General features: G+C 38.4%; 1 protein-coding gene and 1 pseudogene across 2 annotated transcripts in view; both read right to left on the bottom strand.

Annotated features, from left to right (window-relative positions):
* Positions 1–16,016, bottom strand: part of ELF2 (E74 like ETS transcription factor 2) — a 96,288-nt gene that overhangs the window by 60,687 nt on the left and 19,585 nt on the right. For both annotated transcript variants that reach the window (XM_061191963.1, XM_061191964.1), the window contains exons 2-3: positions 11,185–11,272; positions 9,494–9,732 (exon numbers count right to left, since the gene is read on the bottom strand). In XM_061191963.1, coding sequence (XP_061047946.1) covers positions 9,494–9,565 — 72 coding nt within the window. In that variant the 5' untranslated portion in view covers positions 9,566–9,732; positions 11,185–11,272. The remainder of the gene's footprint in view (positions 1–9,493; positions 9,733–11,184; positions 11,273–16,016) is intronic.
* Positions 2,974–6,573, bottom strand: LOC133092460 (large ribosomal subunit protein uL4-like; annotated as a pseudogene).

Below are 16,016 nucleotides of genomic sequence, written 5' to 3'. Positions count from 1 at the left end.
TTAAAAGGAAAACATTCTGTCACCATTAAGTGTGATGTTCACTGTGGGTTTTTCACAGATGTACTTATCAGATTGAAGAAGCTGCCCTTTATTACTAGTTAAGGGAATTTGTGTAATATTGGATTTTGGCAAATGGGCTTTCTGTGGCTACTGATATGATCATGATTTTCCTTTTTCCTTTGTTAACATGGTGAATTACATTGATTGGTTAAAGCTACCTCCCTGGGATAAACCCCTTTTGAGACATATGATCCCTTCTATATGCTGCTGGATTTGATTGCTCGTATTTTATCAAGAATGTGTGTTTCTATGTTCGTGAAGAATATTGGTTTGTAGTTTTCTTTTCCCATAAAATCTCTGATCTTGGTATCAGGGTAATGCTGACCTCATAAAATGAGTTAGGAAATACTCTCTAGTCCTCTATTTTCTGAAAGAGTTGTGTAGAATTAGTATTATTTCTTCCCTAAACACTTGGCAGATCAAGAAAGCCATTTAGCTCTGTAATTTTCTTTGCAGGAAAGATCTTGACTAGAAATTCAACTTATTTAAAAGACAGAGGGCTAGGACTTCCCTGGTAGTCCAGTGGTTAAGACTCCATGCTCCCAATGCAGGGGGCACAGGTTTGATCCCTGGTCAGGGAACTAAGATCCCGCATGCTGCACTGGCATGGCCACCAAAAACAAAACAAAACAAAATAAAAAAAGGATAGAGGGCTATTCAGGCTTGCTTTTCCTTTTGGAATGACTTTTGAGGAATTGCACCATATCATCTAAGTTGGCAACTTACTGGCATAAAGTTGTTCATAATATCTAGTATCTATAGTAATGTATCTTTCATTCCTGATATTAGTAAATTTTGCTGTTTTTTTTCTTGTGCAGTCTACTTAGAGATTTATTAATTTTATTGATCTTTTCAAAGGATGAGCTTCTGGTTTAATTTCTCTATTGTCTGTCCACTTTCTACTTCATTGATTTGTTTTTATTTTTATTTTTCTCTTCTTTCTACTTACTTTGGGTTTGATTTTATCTTCATATTCTAGCTTGCTGAGGTGAAACCTTAAGATTGATATTCCTTTTCTAATATAAATATTTGAAGCTACAAATTTCCCTCTAAGCACTGCTTTAGCTGCATTCCTCAAATCTGATATATTGCGTTTTCATTTTCATTCAGTTTGAATATTTTCTAATTTCTCTTGTGATTTATTCTTTAATCCATGGGTTATATAAAAGTGGGCTGTTTAATACGCAAATATTCACAAATTTTGCAAGCAGGGACTTCCCTGGTGGTCCAGTGGTTAAGACTCTGTGCTTCCACCACAAGGCGCCAAGGTTTGATCGCTGGTCAGGGAACTGAGATCCCGCATGCTGCGTGGTACGGCCAAAAAAAAGAAACACTGCAAGCATATTTTTGTTAATTTCTAATATATTCCTGCTTTGGTCACACAACTTTCTCTATATGATTTCAATCCTTTAAAAGTTTGTTAAATTACTGAGATGTGTAGCCCAGCATATGATCTTGGCTTACTGTCCATGTGCACTTGAAATGAATACATATTCTAATGCCATTAGGCACAGTGTTCCATAAATGTCCATTAGGTGAAGTTAGTTGATAATGTTATTCAAGTTTTCGATATCCTCATTGATCTTCTAACTGATCTATCAATTACTGAAAGAGGAATGCTGCAAACTCTAATACTGTGGATTTATCTATTTCTTCTTTCAGTTCTGTCACTTTATGCTTTATGTATTTTGAAGCTCTAATGTTGAGCGCATACACATTTAGGGTTGTTAAGTCTTCTTGAGAAGATGGTCCTTCTATCATTTATGAAATGTCTACCTTTATCCCTGGTAACAGTCTTGTCCTAAAACCACTTCAACTTTTTTTATGATTAATATTTGCATGGTATTATCTGTATCTATACTTTCACTTTTAAACTGTGGTTACACTTACAATGAATTTCTTGTATGAAACATAAATAGGTTTGGCTTTTTTTTTAAAACCCAATCTGCATTTTAAACAATATCTGCCTTTTAATTGGACTGTTTGGAATATTTATATTTAATATATAATATATATATAATATAATAAAATACAATATATATTTAATATTATCACTAAAACAGGGTTTAAATCTACCAAACTGCTCTTTGTTATTTGTTTCATTTATTCCTTGTTCCTTTTACTCTCAGTCTTCTTTTGAATTGAGTATTTTTTAGTAACCATTTTAATTCCATTTAATTTATAGATATTAATGGCTTACTATCTATACTTCTTGGTTTTATTTTTTAGTGGTACTCTAGATCTTACAATATGTTTCTTAACGTATCACAGTTTATATTCAAATAATGTTGCTTTATGTTTAATGTAAAAAGTTTACAGCAGGATTCTGTCATGTCCTGCCTCCCATCCTTTGTTCTACTGCTGTCATCCATTTACTTCTTTTACTTCTTCACATTGTAAACCCAATTCAATGTTATTATTTTTGTCTTAAACAATTATCTTTTTAAAAATTTTAAAACTGATTTTAAAAAGTATTTTATATTTACCCACACATTAACCATTTCTCCAGCACTTTTCACTGCTTTATGTATATATGTTTTAATTTGGTATCATTTACCTTCTGCCTAAAGAACTTCTTTGAACATTTCTCATAACACACGTCTGCTGGTGATAAATTCAGCTTTGGGTCTGAGAAAAGCTTCACTTTGAAGGATATTTTCACTGGATGTATAATTGTAGGTTGACAAGTTTTATTTTTTCAGCAATTTAAGGAAGTCATTATCTTCTGACTTGCATAGTTTTAATAAAGATGTCTGTAGTCATTATCTTTGTTCTTCTGTATGTAATTAATTTTTTCCTCTGGAAGCTTTTTTCTTCCCCCCCCCATATTTCTCACTGCCTCTTTGATCAGGTCTTTATTCAAAATCAGCTGTCCAAAATGATATGACCATTACAGATTAAACAAATTTAAGTTTATGCAGCAGCCTTCTTTTCTTCTGTGGTGGGTTTCTTTTCTGCAGGCTTCTTTTCAGCTGCTGGTTTCTTGGTCACTGCAGCCTTTTTTCCCACCAAAGGCTTCTTCTGCTTCTTGATGCCAACAGCTTTCTTTCCTTCCTTCCCCACCACAGGCGTCTTGCCTGGAACCCCCTTCTCATCTGATTTGGCTTCTAGTGCTGCTGCTGCCCTATCCATCCGGATTTTGTGGTTCTCGGCCTGGCGAAGAATGGTGTTCCGGCGCATGGTCTTTGCATACGGGTTTAGCTTCAACGTGATTCTCAGGTTTTTCAGTGGACTCTTCTTCGGGACTCTGTGATGAATCTTCTCGCATGGTGCTCGGAGGGCTCTTTGGATCTCTGGGCTTTTCAAGATTCTGCTAAGGTCTGTACTGAGCATCTTGTGCATGGGGAGGTTGTAGCTACTCTTGAGGGGAGCAGCTTTACGCCAAGTGCCACACAGCTCATCTAACTTGCGGAAAGCACTTTCAGTCCAAATGCAGGAACGTAGCACATGCCCACCAGGAGCAAGTTTCAAAAGGTTAGGTTTGCTCACATTAGGCAGAGTAATTCCAGGGATGTTTCTGAAGGCCTTGATGATGTGCTCATTACAGATGATGCAGGGTCCCCTGCACTGGATACGGCGACAGTTTCCCATTTTGCTTTTGCCAGCTCTCATTCTCTGAGAGGCGTAGACCTTTCTGATATCATTCCAAGCCTTAAGTTTCTTCAGAAGCAAAACAGCCTGCATGGTCTTCTTGTAGCCTTCAACTTTGTCTTCAACCACCAAAGGAAATGGAGGAACTTCTTCAATACGATGACCTTCAGACACGACCAGGGCTGGTAACGCCGAGGCAGCCAGTGCAGAGCAGACGGCGTATCGCTTCTGCATTACGTTCACTCTGCGGTGCCAGCGTCGCCAGGTCTTGGCGGGCGCAAACATGTGGCCTCCACGACACATATTTTCAAAAGCACCCTGGCCAGAGTGGTGAGTCCCGCCACTTCGGACTCTAGGAATTCGAGCCACAGCTCTGCCAGTATCCCAAGATTCAGCACTGGTTTGGTGACCTGCTAATTCACTGACAGCACAGGGCTGTGCTGTTTTTGCACAAGTTGGTGTGAACAAAGTTCACAATATCTGGTCAAATCAGAGCTTGAACACAGCAGGCAAAGTGACATTTCTGCCAGATGACTCCCCGTTTCGGAGTACACTGATATCAGTGGGTGAGCACACGCCACGGCGGGGAGAGGAGAAGGCCACGCTCCTCTCAACCCAGCGGCTCCCAGAGGAAAAGCTCTCTGGAAGCTTTTAAGATTTTCTTTCTGAAACTGGCCTTCAGCAGTTTCATTATGATGTACCTAATAATGTACCAGTCTATTTGGTACAGATGTACCAGTCTATTTGCTCTCTGCTTTATCCTGTTTAGGGTTTAAGTTTCTCAGATCTATGGGTTTATATTTTTCATCAAACTTGGAAATTTTTATAGCCATTATTTCTTCACGTTTTTTCTGTTCTCTCATTCTGGTACTCCAATTACATTATGTTAGACAACTTGATATTGTCCCACAGGTAACCAAGTCACTGTTCATTTTTTTTTTCTTTTTTTAATTAATTAATTATTTTATTTTTTGGCTGTGTTGGGTCTTCGTTTCTGTGTGAGGGCTTTCTCTAGTCGTGGCAAGCGGGGGCCACTCTTCATCGCGGTGCGTGGGCCTCTCACTATCGCGGCCTCTCTTGTTGCGGAGCACAGGCTCCAGACGCGCAGGCTCAGTAGTTGTGGCTCACGGGCTTAGTTGCTCCGCAGCACGTGGGATCTTCCCAGACCAGGGCTCGAACCCGTGTCCCCTGCATTGGCAGGCAGACTCTCAACCACTGCGCCACCAGGGAAGCCAAACTGTTCATTTTTTTTTTTTTCTTTTTTCAGTTTTTCTCTCTGTGCTTCATAAAGTAGTTTCTATTGCCCTCTTCAAATTCACTGGTCTTTTCTTACACAGTACCAAATTTATTTTTAATCTTATACAGTGAATTTTTCTTTTCATATAGTATATATTTCATTTCTACAAGTTTCATTTGGTTCTTTTATGTCATTTACAGCTCTCCTCTGAGATTCATGTTTTCTTTACATTTCTTGAGTGTATTTATAATAGTTGTTTTGAAATCTTACCTGCTAATTTCATCATATCTACCATTTGTATTTCTGTTTTCATTGACAATTTTTTCTCCAAGTTATATTATTCCTGCTTCCTTGCATTTAACATGATTGGGTATTTCATATGTAAAATTTACATTGTTGGGTATAATTTACACATTGTTTTATTTTAATAACGTTTACTATGACAGATAGTTACATTACTTATGGATCAACTTTCAAGGCCTGTTTTTAACCCTTTTTAGGGCAAGTCTGGACTCCCCTTTATTCTAGGGCTAGTTCAGCTCTACTGTAAGGCATGACTCTTCCAGAGTCTCCAATGAATGCCCTGGGCAGTTAACGAGGACCCTCCACTCCAGCTGACTGGAACTCTAGGATCTCCCAGCCCTGAGTGAATTCTGTAGGTGTTTTCAGTAAATTACTGAGCTTACACCATTCTGATCATTCTTTGCCTGGCTTCACAGAGTTTCACACTCTACACCTGGGGGCTCATTCAGCTAAAGACTAGGGGAACCCAAGGCTGAGTTCCGACATTCTTCCCCTGGGCAGCTTCTTCCTCTCAGATACTCCCACCCCCTCAAATTAGTTGCATTAGCCGCTCCAAATTCCAAATTCTGTTTCCTCAACTCAGCGACGCCGCCACACTCTGCCTGGACTCCTCCTTCCCACGCTGTGGTCCAGAAAGCGGCTCCAAGCAGTAAGCAGCGCAGCCACTTCTCTCTTCTCAGGAGGCACAGCCTGGCACTGCCTGGCGTCCAAGTGCCTTAGGCCGTTCGTGCTACGATAACAAAAGGCCGGACGAGGTGGCTGAAAAACAGCAGAAACTTATTGCTCACGGTTCTGGAAGCTGGGAGGCCGAGATCAGGGTAGCAGCGTGACCGGGTCGGGGCCTTCTTCCAGGTCGTAGACTTCTTGGTGTACCCTCACATGACAGAAGGGGCAAAAGATCTCTCTGGAGCCTTTTATAAAAGCTCTAACCCCATTCATAAGGGTTCCCCCCTCATGACCTAATCACCTCCCTAAAGCCCTACTTCCGAATACCTTCCTAATGATAATCATCTTTGGAAGTTTGGATTCAACCTATGAATTTCGTGGGGGTCACAAACAATCAGACCGTAGCACGAATGTCTCAGCACTGTGGTTTCATATGTTTTGTTCATTTTCCTAGTTGTTTATGGTGGGAGTATAAATCTGGTCTCAGTTATTCCATCACAGTGTGAAGTGGAAGAACTCCCAATCTTGTTTGTCTGGAAGCAGATACCCTCTAAAACTTGCACTCATTGTGTTTTTTAAAATATACTTAAATCCTTTTGTATTTTTTCTGCATTAATTCCCCATTTCTATGAGCCCTACCTGCTATGTATTTCCTTTGCAAAAACTGCTCTGGCTACTCCTTTATGTTTGCTCTTCCATACGATCTTTAGGTCCATATGTCCAACTTCCCCCAAACTTGTCCTAGCATCTGATAGAGATGGAATTAAATATATAGATTAATTGGAGGAAATTGACATCCTGCCTAATATTGACCCTTCTCGTTTCTCTTACCCAAATACGAAGTATATCTCTTTGTTTACTAAAGTCTACTTATCATTAATTAGTTTTCTTCAAACAAGTCCCATATATCTTTTACATTTATTCCTCAACATTTTACATTATTTTTGTTTATTTTCTGAAAGGGATCTTACTTTCCATGATCTCTTCTAACTAATTACAGTTCTTACAAAAGAAAGCTAGATATTTTTATGTTAATTTTGTACCCACCAAACTACTAGGCACTCTTATTAGTTCTAATGTGTTTTCGTGGATTCCCTTTGGTTTTCCCAGGTGGCAAATCATATTATCTGCAAATAATAATTTGGTCTCCTTTATAATATTTACATTTTTTTTTCATTATCTTGTCTGATTACAGGAAAATATTAAGTAATAGTAATGGTAGTGCACATACTGACTTTCTCTCCAATTTTAGAGAAAATACTCCAGTACTTCACCATTAAATAGGATTCTAGCTCTTGATTTTAAGTTTTTTTTATAATGTTAAGGAAATATACATCTATATTATTAACAGTCTTTATCAGGATGAATACTGAATTTCATAAAATCCTATTTCATCAAGTATTTTATCCTAACATACCATATGTCATATTAGTAGGCGTATATATTATATTAATGGTTTTCTTAAAATTGAATTATCCCCATGTATCTAAATCCTATTTGGTAATTGGATTTTTTAATATATGACTGCATTTTATAAATTTATTATGATTTTATTTATGATTTTTGTACCTATGCTCATTAGTAAGATTATAGTTTACTTTCTTTTGCTATCCTTGTCAGAAACAGAATTATCCTAATTTAATAAAATGTATTACTTTTATAAACAGTAATAAAGTTATAAAAAATAAAGCCTAGAAATCACTAACAACTCTCCAAATGCCTACCACTTCTTTTTTAATTAAAAAAAAAATTTTTTTTTAATGGAATATAGTTGATTTAAAATGTGTTGCCCACCACTTTTTAAACATTTATTTTTTCTTCAGATTCTGGGGCTATCGTAATAAAATCTTGACAGGTCATTTTTCCACCCCACCCTACACTTTAGAGTATAGATAGTATAGATATATATTATATATACATTCCTGAATAGCTGCTTATAAGACAAAATTCTATCTTTCAAATACCACTATCCCCAAAACTCACTTTGTAAAATCAGGAGACATTTTAGATACTAGTGGCTTTTCTTTCTTGCAGGAATTCTCTCCCCCAGGTGTTTCTACAGCCCAATCCCTTATGCTATTTAGGTCTAAACTAAAATGCCACCTCTTCAGAGAAGGCTTCCTTGTCCACCTAATTAAAATACCGCTATGACAACCTTATAAGGCTACCGTATAAATCATTAATTAATAATGCCCTGGTAAAATTGTTTCATTTATCAGATTCTTTCTTTCATAATAATCAGTTCCTCAAGCCTTGAACACCTGGGGTTCCATGTAAATGAAGAAAAGCATAGAGTCTTCCAGAAACAAGCTTGTACTCTTTTTCTCACAATAGCAGTACCCAGTCAGCATATGGTAAATATATTCTGCCTACCGTTCTTAGCAGCTCCCCCCATAGAATTAAATACCAACGGAGTAAAACTATGGGGCAAAGAGAAAGTACTTGAAGAAGCAATAATTAGTCTGGGTGATATAGGAGGGGATAGAAATCCCGAGTCCCTCATTTCTTTGGAGAATCATACCTGGAAGTGATCATACAGAAAGTGAATCTTTAAGAAAGAAGTAGAAATTGATTACGAGAATAAAACATGTTCTTTAGCTGTGGCTAAAGACTTTGAACCAGTTTTAGATTCAAATACAACAGGAACATTTCAGTTACCAAGTCCTCTGAAAACAAACCCACTGAATTTGCCCATAGCTATCTTGGAAGACTGCACAGACACCAAGCAAGCTAGAAGAAAAATCCAGATTCCAGAACACACAGCCTGACATCCTAACTTGTTTCTCAGTCATGGTATTAAGTACCAGTAAGAGCAGTATCTTTCACAGAATACAGAAAAAACAGATTTTTTTAAATACAGTAAACTCTCCATTTTCCCATCTTAACTCTGACCAAATATTTGTCCATTATTGTGACAGTATTGTGACGGCATTATTCCATTTTAATTTAGATACTTCCCAATAGTCAGTCTTCACTGAATGGTGGGAACAGAAGCCAGGCCCTGGAAGTCCATATATTTCTGGTACTGTTATTTTTCTACTCCCATCTCTTATTCTTTAATGTTATCAACAACAACAAAAAATAACCAAGTATGCCAAAGCTGCAAAATTCTTCAAGTATAAAATTTCAAAAACTGAATTTCCTTTCTGATTTACAAATTATCTAAATTCTTAAGTATAAATAACATATGATTAAAATATGATGGATTCCCACACTGAATTAGATGTAATAACCAAAAGACAAAGGTAACAGCTAAAGGAGATACAAAATTCTAAATTAAGATGAATCTAACTTAGGTATTTAGGTACAGTATACGCCTATACACTCTCAAATCCAAAACAATGGATTTTGTTAGGAATTTAAATCTCTCGACTAGTACTACAGTGTTCTTTCTTTCAATTTTTTCCTCCCAGTTCATTCCAATATATGCAATGTTCCAACAACTCAGGCAACTCAGGCCCAGCAGTCCCTTCCTCAGCCTTCTACTGCCTAATTACATGAGGACACATGACATACACATAGTCTCATGCATTGTACATTTCTACTCTCAAATACCTGTTCCCCATTAAATTCAAAATTAATTCATGCATTGATTTCTAGGAACAAAACAGAAATGTAATACATTGGATGCCTAACCTCTTGATTTTCTACTCCACTGCTGGAAAGCTCCAAAACAGAACCTCCACTGTCAACTACTGCTGATGTCATTGTTTATTCCCTGAGGAAGCTTCAAACGCAATCAGTCGACGTAATTAAAGATTCATGGATGATTGCCAGTGTTACAGGTTTGCACTATCATGTTTTAAAAGTCAACAGAGAAGGAGTGCAGTAGATATCCAGAAATCCAGTCTTCTAAAGATGAATAACCAGAGAGCCTAAAAAGAGGAAGAATTGAAAAATTATTAAAAATATACAAGATGGATATAAAGCACAACCTATTTTGCATCTAATTTTTAACATTTTTGTAAACTAAAAGGAGATAGGCTTATACAGCCCTGTGTCAAAAGAGGGCAGTAATGAGCGTTCTTGCTTAGAGTTGTCAAGTTCGTGAACAATCTGAAGTAAGTTCTTACCAAGCTATTGCACATTGGTGACCTTATGACATTTACATTCTAAGAGATAAAATGTTATAACTTTCTCCCCTTATGAAGATGTACTATTATTCCTGAAATATTTTGGTAAAAATTCCTGAAATTAAAAAAAAAATTTTACGCACTGAAAACATAAAATGTGCTGTACCGAGACAACTTCCAAAATTATTCACCTATTTAACAAATTAAAAGATTTATTGGTTTGTAACTATTTCTTTTTTCTGACCGCACCGCGCACCGCGCAGAATGTAGGATCTTAGTTCCCCGACCAGGGATCGAATCCGTGCCCCTCCCCACCCCCAACCCCCCACCCCCAGCAGTGGAAGCACGGAGTCTGAACCACTGGACCACCAGGGAAGTCCCTGGTTTGTAAATGTTTCATTCTTCTTTGGCTCATTTGGTTTGTTTATATGAATAATTAATTAGAATTATCTTTTGCTTATGGTAGCAATCTCATTTTGTGTCCACATTCTGAATACTCTACAAGGTCTATAAAATAGATTAATTTGAGTAACTTATACTTTCAAAGTAGTTTGAAAATAAGGTAGTGAAATGACTTGGAATGACTTTAATATACTTTATCATTCTTTCCTCAATAATTTTTTTGCTATTGGTTCAAAATGCAGTATAGCAAAGGGTTTCAAGAAGACATAATTAAAGCTTTTTTCCCCTACTAGAGATGAATATCAGTATGTACATCATCTAGATTTATGCATTAGATTATTCTAATAATTCTAAAAAGTTACATTTTATTTGATTTTGTGTATGTTAAATATTTCATAGAGAAATTACAGAGATTTCTTTCTGACAGGATTATTTTTCCCATAAAAATTTAAGAATGCAGAAAAATTAAGCATATTTAAAGAGAAAAGAATAACCGTTTCTAATTAATCATTCCATTAATATTGTGTCCTATATGAAATTTGAACACTGGTATCATACAGATATGGAAATAAAATATTAAAGAATTTCCATAAACTTCTACAATAAAAATACCTGAAAAAAAAGCAGAAATTTCACCTCACTACTTAAGACCCATTCAGTACTATTAGTCTCCTTTTTGATCTTATCAACAGAAAATGGGATAGAAAGTATTTGTATCTTAAGAATAAAAATTAAGAAAAATCCACAATCCCATCACACTACAGCTTACTATTATCATACAAGGTAACAACTATTTTCAATTTCTGTTTTCTAATCATATAGATAGTAATAGCAGAAATAACTTTTACTTACAATTTGAATGTTAAGTAGTCTAAGCATCCTTCACTATTTTCACAACTTGGCAAGAGTTAAAATATAAACCAGCAGTTCTCTGGAACTACTAGTGGGGGGAAAAAGACAGTATTAGTATAATTCTATTAAAAAATATTTTGCCCAAAATAGGTGTGATTCTGACAGTAGGTACTTATTACAACAAACCATCTCCAAAGCCTGATGGCACACATTTTATAATAAACATAATAAAGAAATTACTCCTCGACTATTGAGGAATCAAAAGTTTTTATCAAACTTAAAATTTTAAGTCACCACTAAATACCAAGTATCGAGTAACGACAGATTCCAACATACATAGCCTATACCCCACATTATGGGCTATACTTCAATCAACCAACAGGATTTCAACACATGGCTGCAGGTATAACCCCAGATCCCCAGGAGTATAAAATCAAGTTTAAGAAGACTAACCCAATCAACTATACTTCAATAAAAAATAAATAAGTTAGTTAATTTTAAAAACCTAAAAAATTTTAAAAATTAGAAAAAAAGACTAACCCAGAAAACTACTATTGAACGACGCTAATGATATATTATTGCCTGTTAACTTTCCTGCTATTCACTTTCTTGATGTCTCACCCTCCAAACTTAGCACCTATACAAATCTAAACACCTCAAGCCTCCTCAAATAGCCTTCCTCCTCCTTTCTAAAGCTCATCTATGCACTGGATCTTAGGCCTTGTCCCATCAATTATTCCCTCTTTTTCCTTAACCTCCTCTTTCTGAACATTGGGTTCTTTCCCTCAACATCTAAACATTTACAAGACTCTCTCAACTTTTTTTTTTTTTTTTTTTAATAATTTCTTGCCCGTGCTGCGTGCAGCACGAAGGATCCTAATTCCCGGACCAGGGATGGAACCCGTGCCCCCTGCAGTGGAAACGTGGAGTCTTAACCACTGGACCACCAGGGAAGCCCCAAGACTCTCTCATCTTAAACATGACTCCTCCATGACCCTGCATACCCCTCCAGCTACCACTCTAGTTCCTTCCTTTCTCAGATAAGGTTCTACCTAAAAAAATCTTTTATAGCCTGTCTCCACTTCCGGATTTCTCAGGTACTCCTATGGAAGTTTGGCAGCCATCACCACCAACTGAAATTTTTACTAAATTCTGGTTATCAAATCCAATGGATACATTTCTGTCTTCATAGGACTTAATGTCTCTGAAGCATCTGACACTGTTGATCATTCCCTCCTTGGAACTCTATCTTGAATTTATCTTCTCCCTCTCTAGCTATTCCTTTTCAATTCCCTCTTGCAGGCCCACCCCTAGTTTTCAAGGAGCTTGAAGAGTACAAATGTAAGCCCATATACCACATGCCTAAGTATTTTAAAGTTATAAACCAAACTAACAAGCTAGTAAATTTTATTCTACTCTCCTATCTTGACATATACACTTTTATAACAACCTACAAGGCTAAGTTCTGATTTGGCATTCTCAGACTCAACATCTATGGCGGCGGGGTGGGGGGAGGGGATGGGAGGCCCGTACTGCCCCATCTCCCTGCAGCCTGCCCCTTCTTCTCATCCCACCTTTGGCTCCACTCCAGACTACAAGGAGCCGCATATACATACATGTGGACATTCCCGACAACATGTCTAAGCTCTGGCCACATGCCTGCAGACAGCTGCCACTTGGCCATCCCTTAGGCCTAGGGAAGCCCATACATGTGGTATAGTTAACAGAGGAGAGAATCAGGGAAGAGACCTGTGAAGGGTTACATGGGCAGGGAATTCTGGGATTCAAATACTCTTAGCTTGATCTAGAAATGGGTACCAGATGAATTAGTTCCCTTGGCCCCTCAAAATCCTCATCCTATCAGCAGGGGTTAGCTGCAGGAAGGCCAGAGGAGGACCTCTAAAGCACAAGACCCAGAGCAGGGTTCCCGCCTGGATAACTCTAAGGACAGTGCAACTCTCTGGTCAATCCTGGTAGGTGTTTCCAGGATCCCATCCCCAGTCCTCTTCTGGTTCTTCACTCTCTCTAAACCATCTCATGCACTGCCACGGCTTCACTCAAATCTCTCTTCCAGTCTAAACCACTTTATGGGCTCCAGTTTGTCTGCTAGATACTTTCTTGCCTGTACTTCCCTGTGAAATTAAATAGGGTATAAATAAATAGCAAGCATCTATTCCAGGATATCCCAAGGACTCCATTAATTAATTAAGTCATTCAACAAACACTAATTGAGCACCTTTTATATACGAATAGTTTTCAGTCGCTAGAGGTACAGTGGTGAAAAAAGCAGAAGTCCTTGTTCTTATGTATCTTAAATTCCAGTGGGGAAAGATGAAAAAAGCAAAATATGTTTAGCACCCATGTAGACGGTGATAAAGGCTAAGGAGGCAAATGAACCAAAAGGAGAAAATATTCAGCAAGGAAGAGGGCTGCAATTTCAAACTGGGTAATCAGAGAAGAATTCACTGGAAAAGTGACATATGAGTGAAAACTCAGAAGTAGGAAGGAGTTGTGCCAGTGACAGGGGGTATGGGGAGAGCTCCCTCGTGAAAGGAAAGAGAACATTCAAGATCTTCAAGAGGGAAAAAGCCTGAAAGTTCAAAGATCAGCAAGGAGGCCAATACGGCTGGAGTGAAGTGAGCAAGAGGAAGGAAGAATAGATGATGATGACCAAGAGGTAAGGGAAGGGGTCATGTAAGCCCTCTATGAGGACTCTGCCTTTGACCCAGGGAGAAGGAGGGTTTTACGCAGAGAGATGACCTGATTATTCTAACGGTCATTCAGCTGCTGGGTTGAGAACAGACAAGGGGACAAGGCCAGAAGCAGGGAGATCAATTTGGAAGCTACTCTAATAACTAGGTGAGAAATGACAGTGGCTAGGACTGAGTGGTAGGTTCTGGAGAGAGCGAACAGTGGTCAACTTTTAGAAATTTTTGTAGGTAAAATGGACAAAATTTGATAGCAAACTGGATGCGGGGTGTGAATGAAAGAGAAGAGTCAAGACTGAATCCAGAGAAGTCAGTCAGAGCACCTGGCCTAGCCATGAAACGGGATGAACGACGCTGTGAAACAAGTCCAGTACGTCCCAAACTCAACTTTTTCTCTGCTACCTCCCCCAAGGTATGAGCTCACCTACTGTGCTTAGTTAGCCCCATAAGCTACCCTGTCACCTACACGAGTTGCCTAAAACAACAGAGGCTGAAGTCATCTGTGACTCCTTTCCCCAGCAACACCATCATCCTCTCTCACTCCTGACTCTTGCTCTATAATCTCACAACCTGTGCCCTAGTTGAGGTCCTTGTTATCATTTTTCTATAGCTGTAAGAGCCTCAGATTTGGCCTCTTGGCCTCTAACCTTCCCTTCCTTCCAGCCCATCTAACTGCACTGTCAGGGTGATCCAAGACGGAATAACGTCAGGCCCCTCTCAAAACTCTTCAGCAGTTCATCATCACCTGCAAGACGAAATTTCAACCTCTTTGCAAGCATACTGATTTAGTAGAAACGAGCAAGGGGTCTAGGTCTCTTTTTCAGAAGTTACGAAATGTTCATTCTGATATGCTCCGGTATGGAAGTCACAAATCTAATCCATGCTCACTGGTCCAGCCTCATTTTCCTTTACTCCCTCCACCTTGGTTGTTTACACCACAGCTGTTTACAGTTCTCTACATTCTTCTCTCTCCTGTCTTGACACCCTTCCCCTGTTGGCCCATTTGGCCAATTCCTAGCTGTCTTACAGGCCTCAGCTCTCAAGCAACCTCATCACTGAAGGGCTCAAGATCATTTTCTGTAATTCTCTTCCCCCAATCCACATTATATACCTCCCTCACAAGAACATCAGGGAAGTAACAGCTTCCAGTTGCCACCTCCCATCAACCACAGCAAGCCCAACATCTATGCCTTTCTTGAGTGCTCCCTAAAATCCTGCTTCTCTTTACCTTCTTCATATTCTTACCTTCTTACCACTTTCTCAAAGCATCACGTTTTAAACATCTGTGTATCCAGGTTTTAAACATCTGTGGTTGATACCACCTAAACCACTGCCTTTCATATAGCAGATAAACAGTAAAGATGTGACGAATACGAGGGTAAACAAACATGTTCCAATCAGACAAACGTCTTCACTGTTCAGTACACAGACCATGCTCATTCCCATCCCTATCCCTTCGCTGGTTCCCTTCTCTCATCAGGAATGCCCTCTGCTTTGATTATTCAGATTCTACCTGCCCCTCGTGGACAACTTTTCCCCTATAATAACATCACCTCTTTCCTCTCTCTTACTATACCAGTTCTTTCAATAACATTTATTAAGCACTTAACTGTATACCAAATACAGCACTAGGCCAAGAACACAAAAACAAAGTTAGGACTCAGCCTGCAAACAGCTTAGAGTCTAGTAAGGAGAAGCACTCGAAGCAATTACCATAATGTAAACGCCATAAAGGAAACTACAATGTACAGTGGAAACATTAAAAAAGAGAACACCCAGTCGGCCCTGGGGCGGGGGAGGGGGAGAGGGGATGGGAAGATTCCAGAAAAGACTTCAGAAAGGAGCCACCACTTGGTCTGGGGTTAGAAGAAGGGGTGGAAACTGGCATAACAATAAGAGAAACAATTCTGAATCATGAATACTAAGTGAACTGTCAGGACTGAAAAAAACCGTAAGAAATGATAGCAAACCTAAGTATCACTCAGAAGTAAATGCAGCTCAGACTATAATTTAGTTGCTTAGAATACAGATCACACTCTCATCAAAAACAGTTTATGTGTATGATTTTATTTACATAAGTACAAAAACAAGGAAAACTCAATCTACGATATTAGAAATATGATA

The sequence above is a fragment of the Eubalaena glacialis genome, chromosome 5 (genome assembly GCF_028564815.1).
Source record: "Eubalaena glacialis isolate mEubGla1 chromosome 5, mEubGla1.1.hap2.+ XY, whole genome shotgun sequence".
Lineage (NCBI taxonomy): Eukaryota > Metazoa > Chordata > Mammalia > Artiodactyla > Balaenidae > Eubalaena > Eubalaena glacialis.
This window is presented reverse-complemented; position numbering and strand designations above follow the sequence as displayed.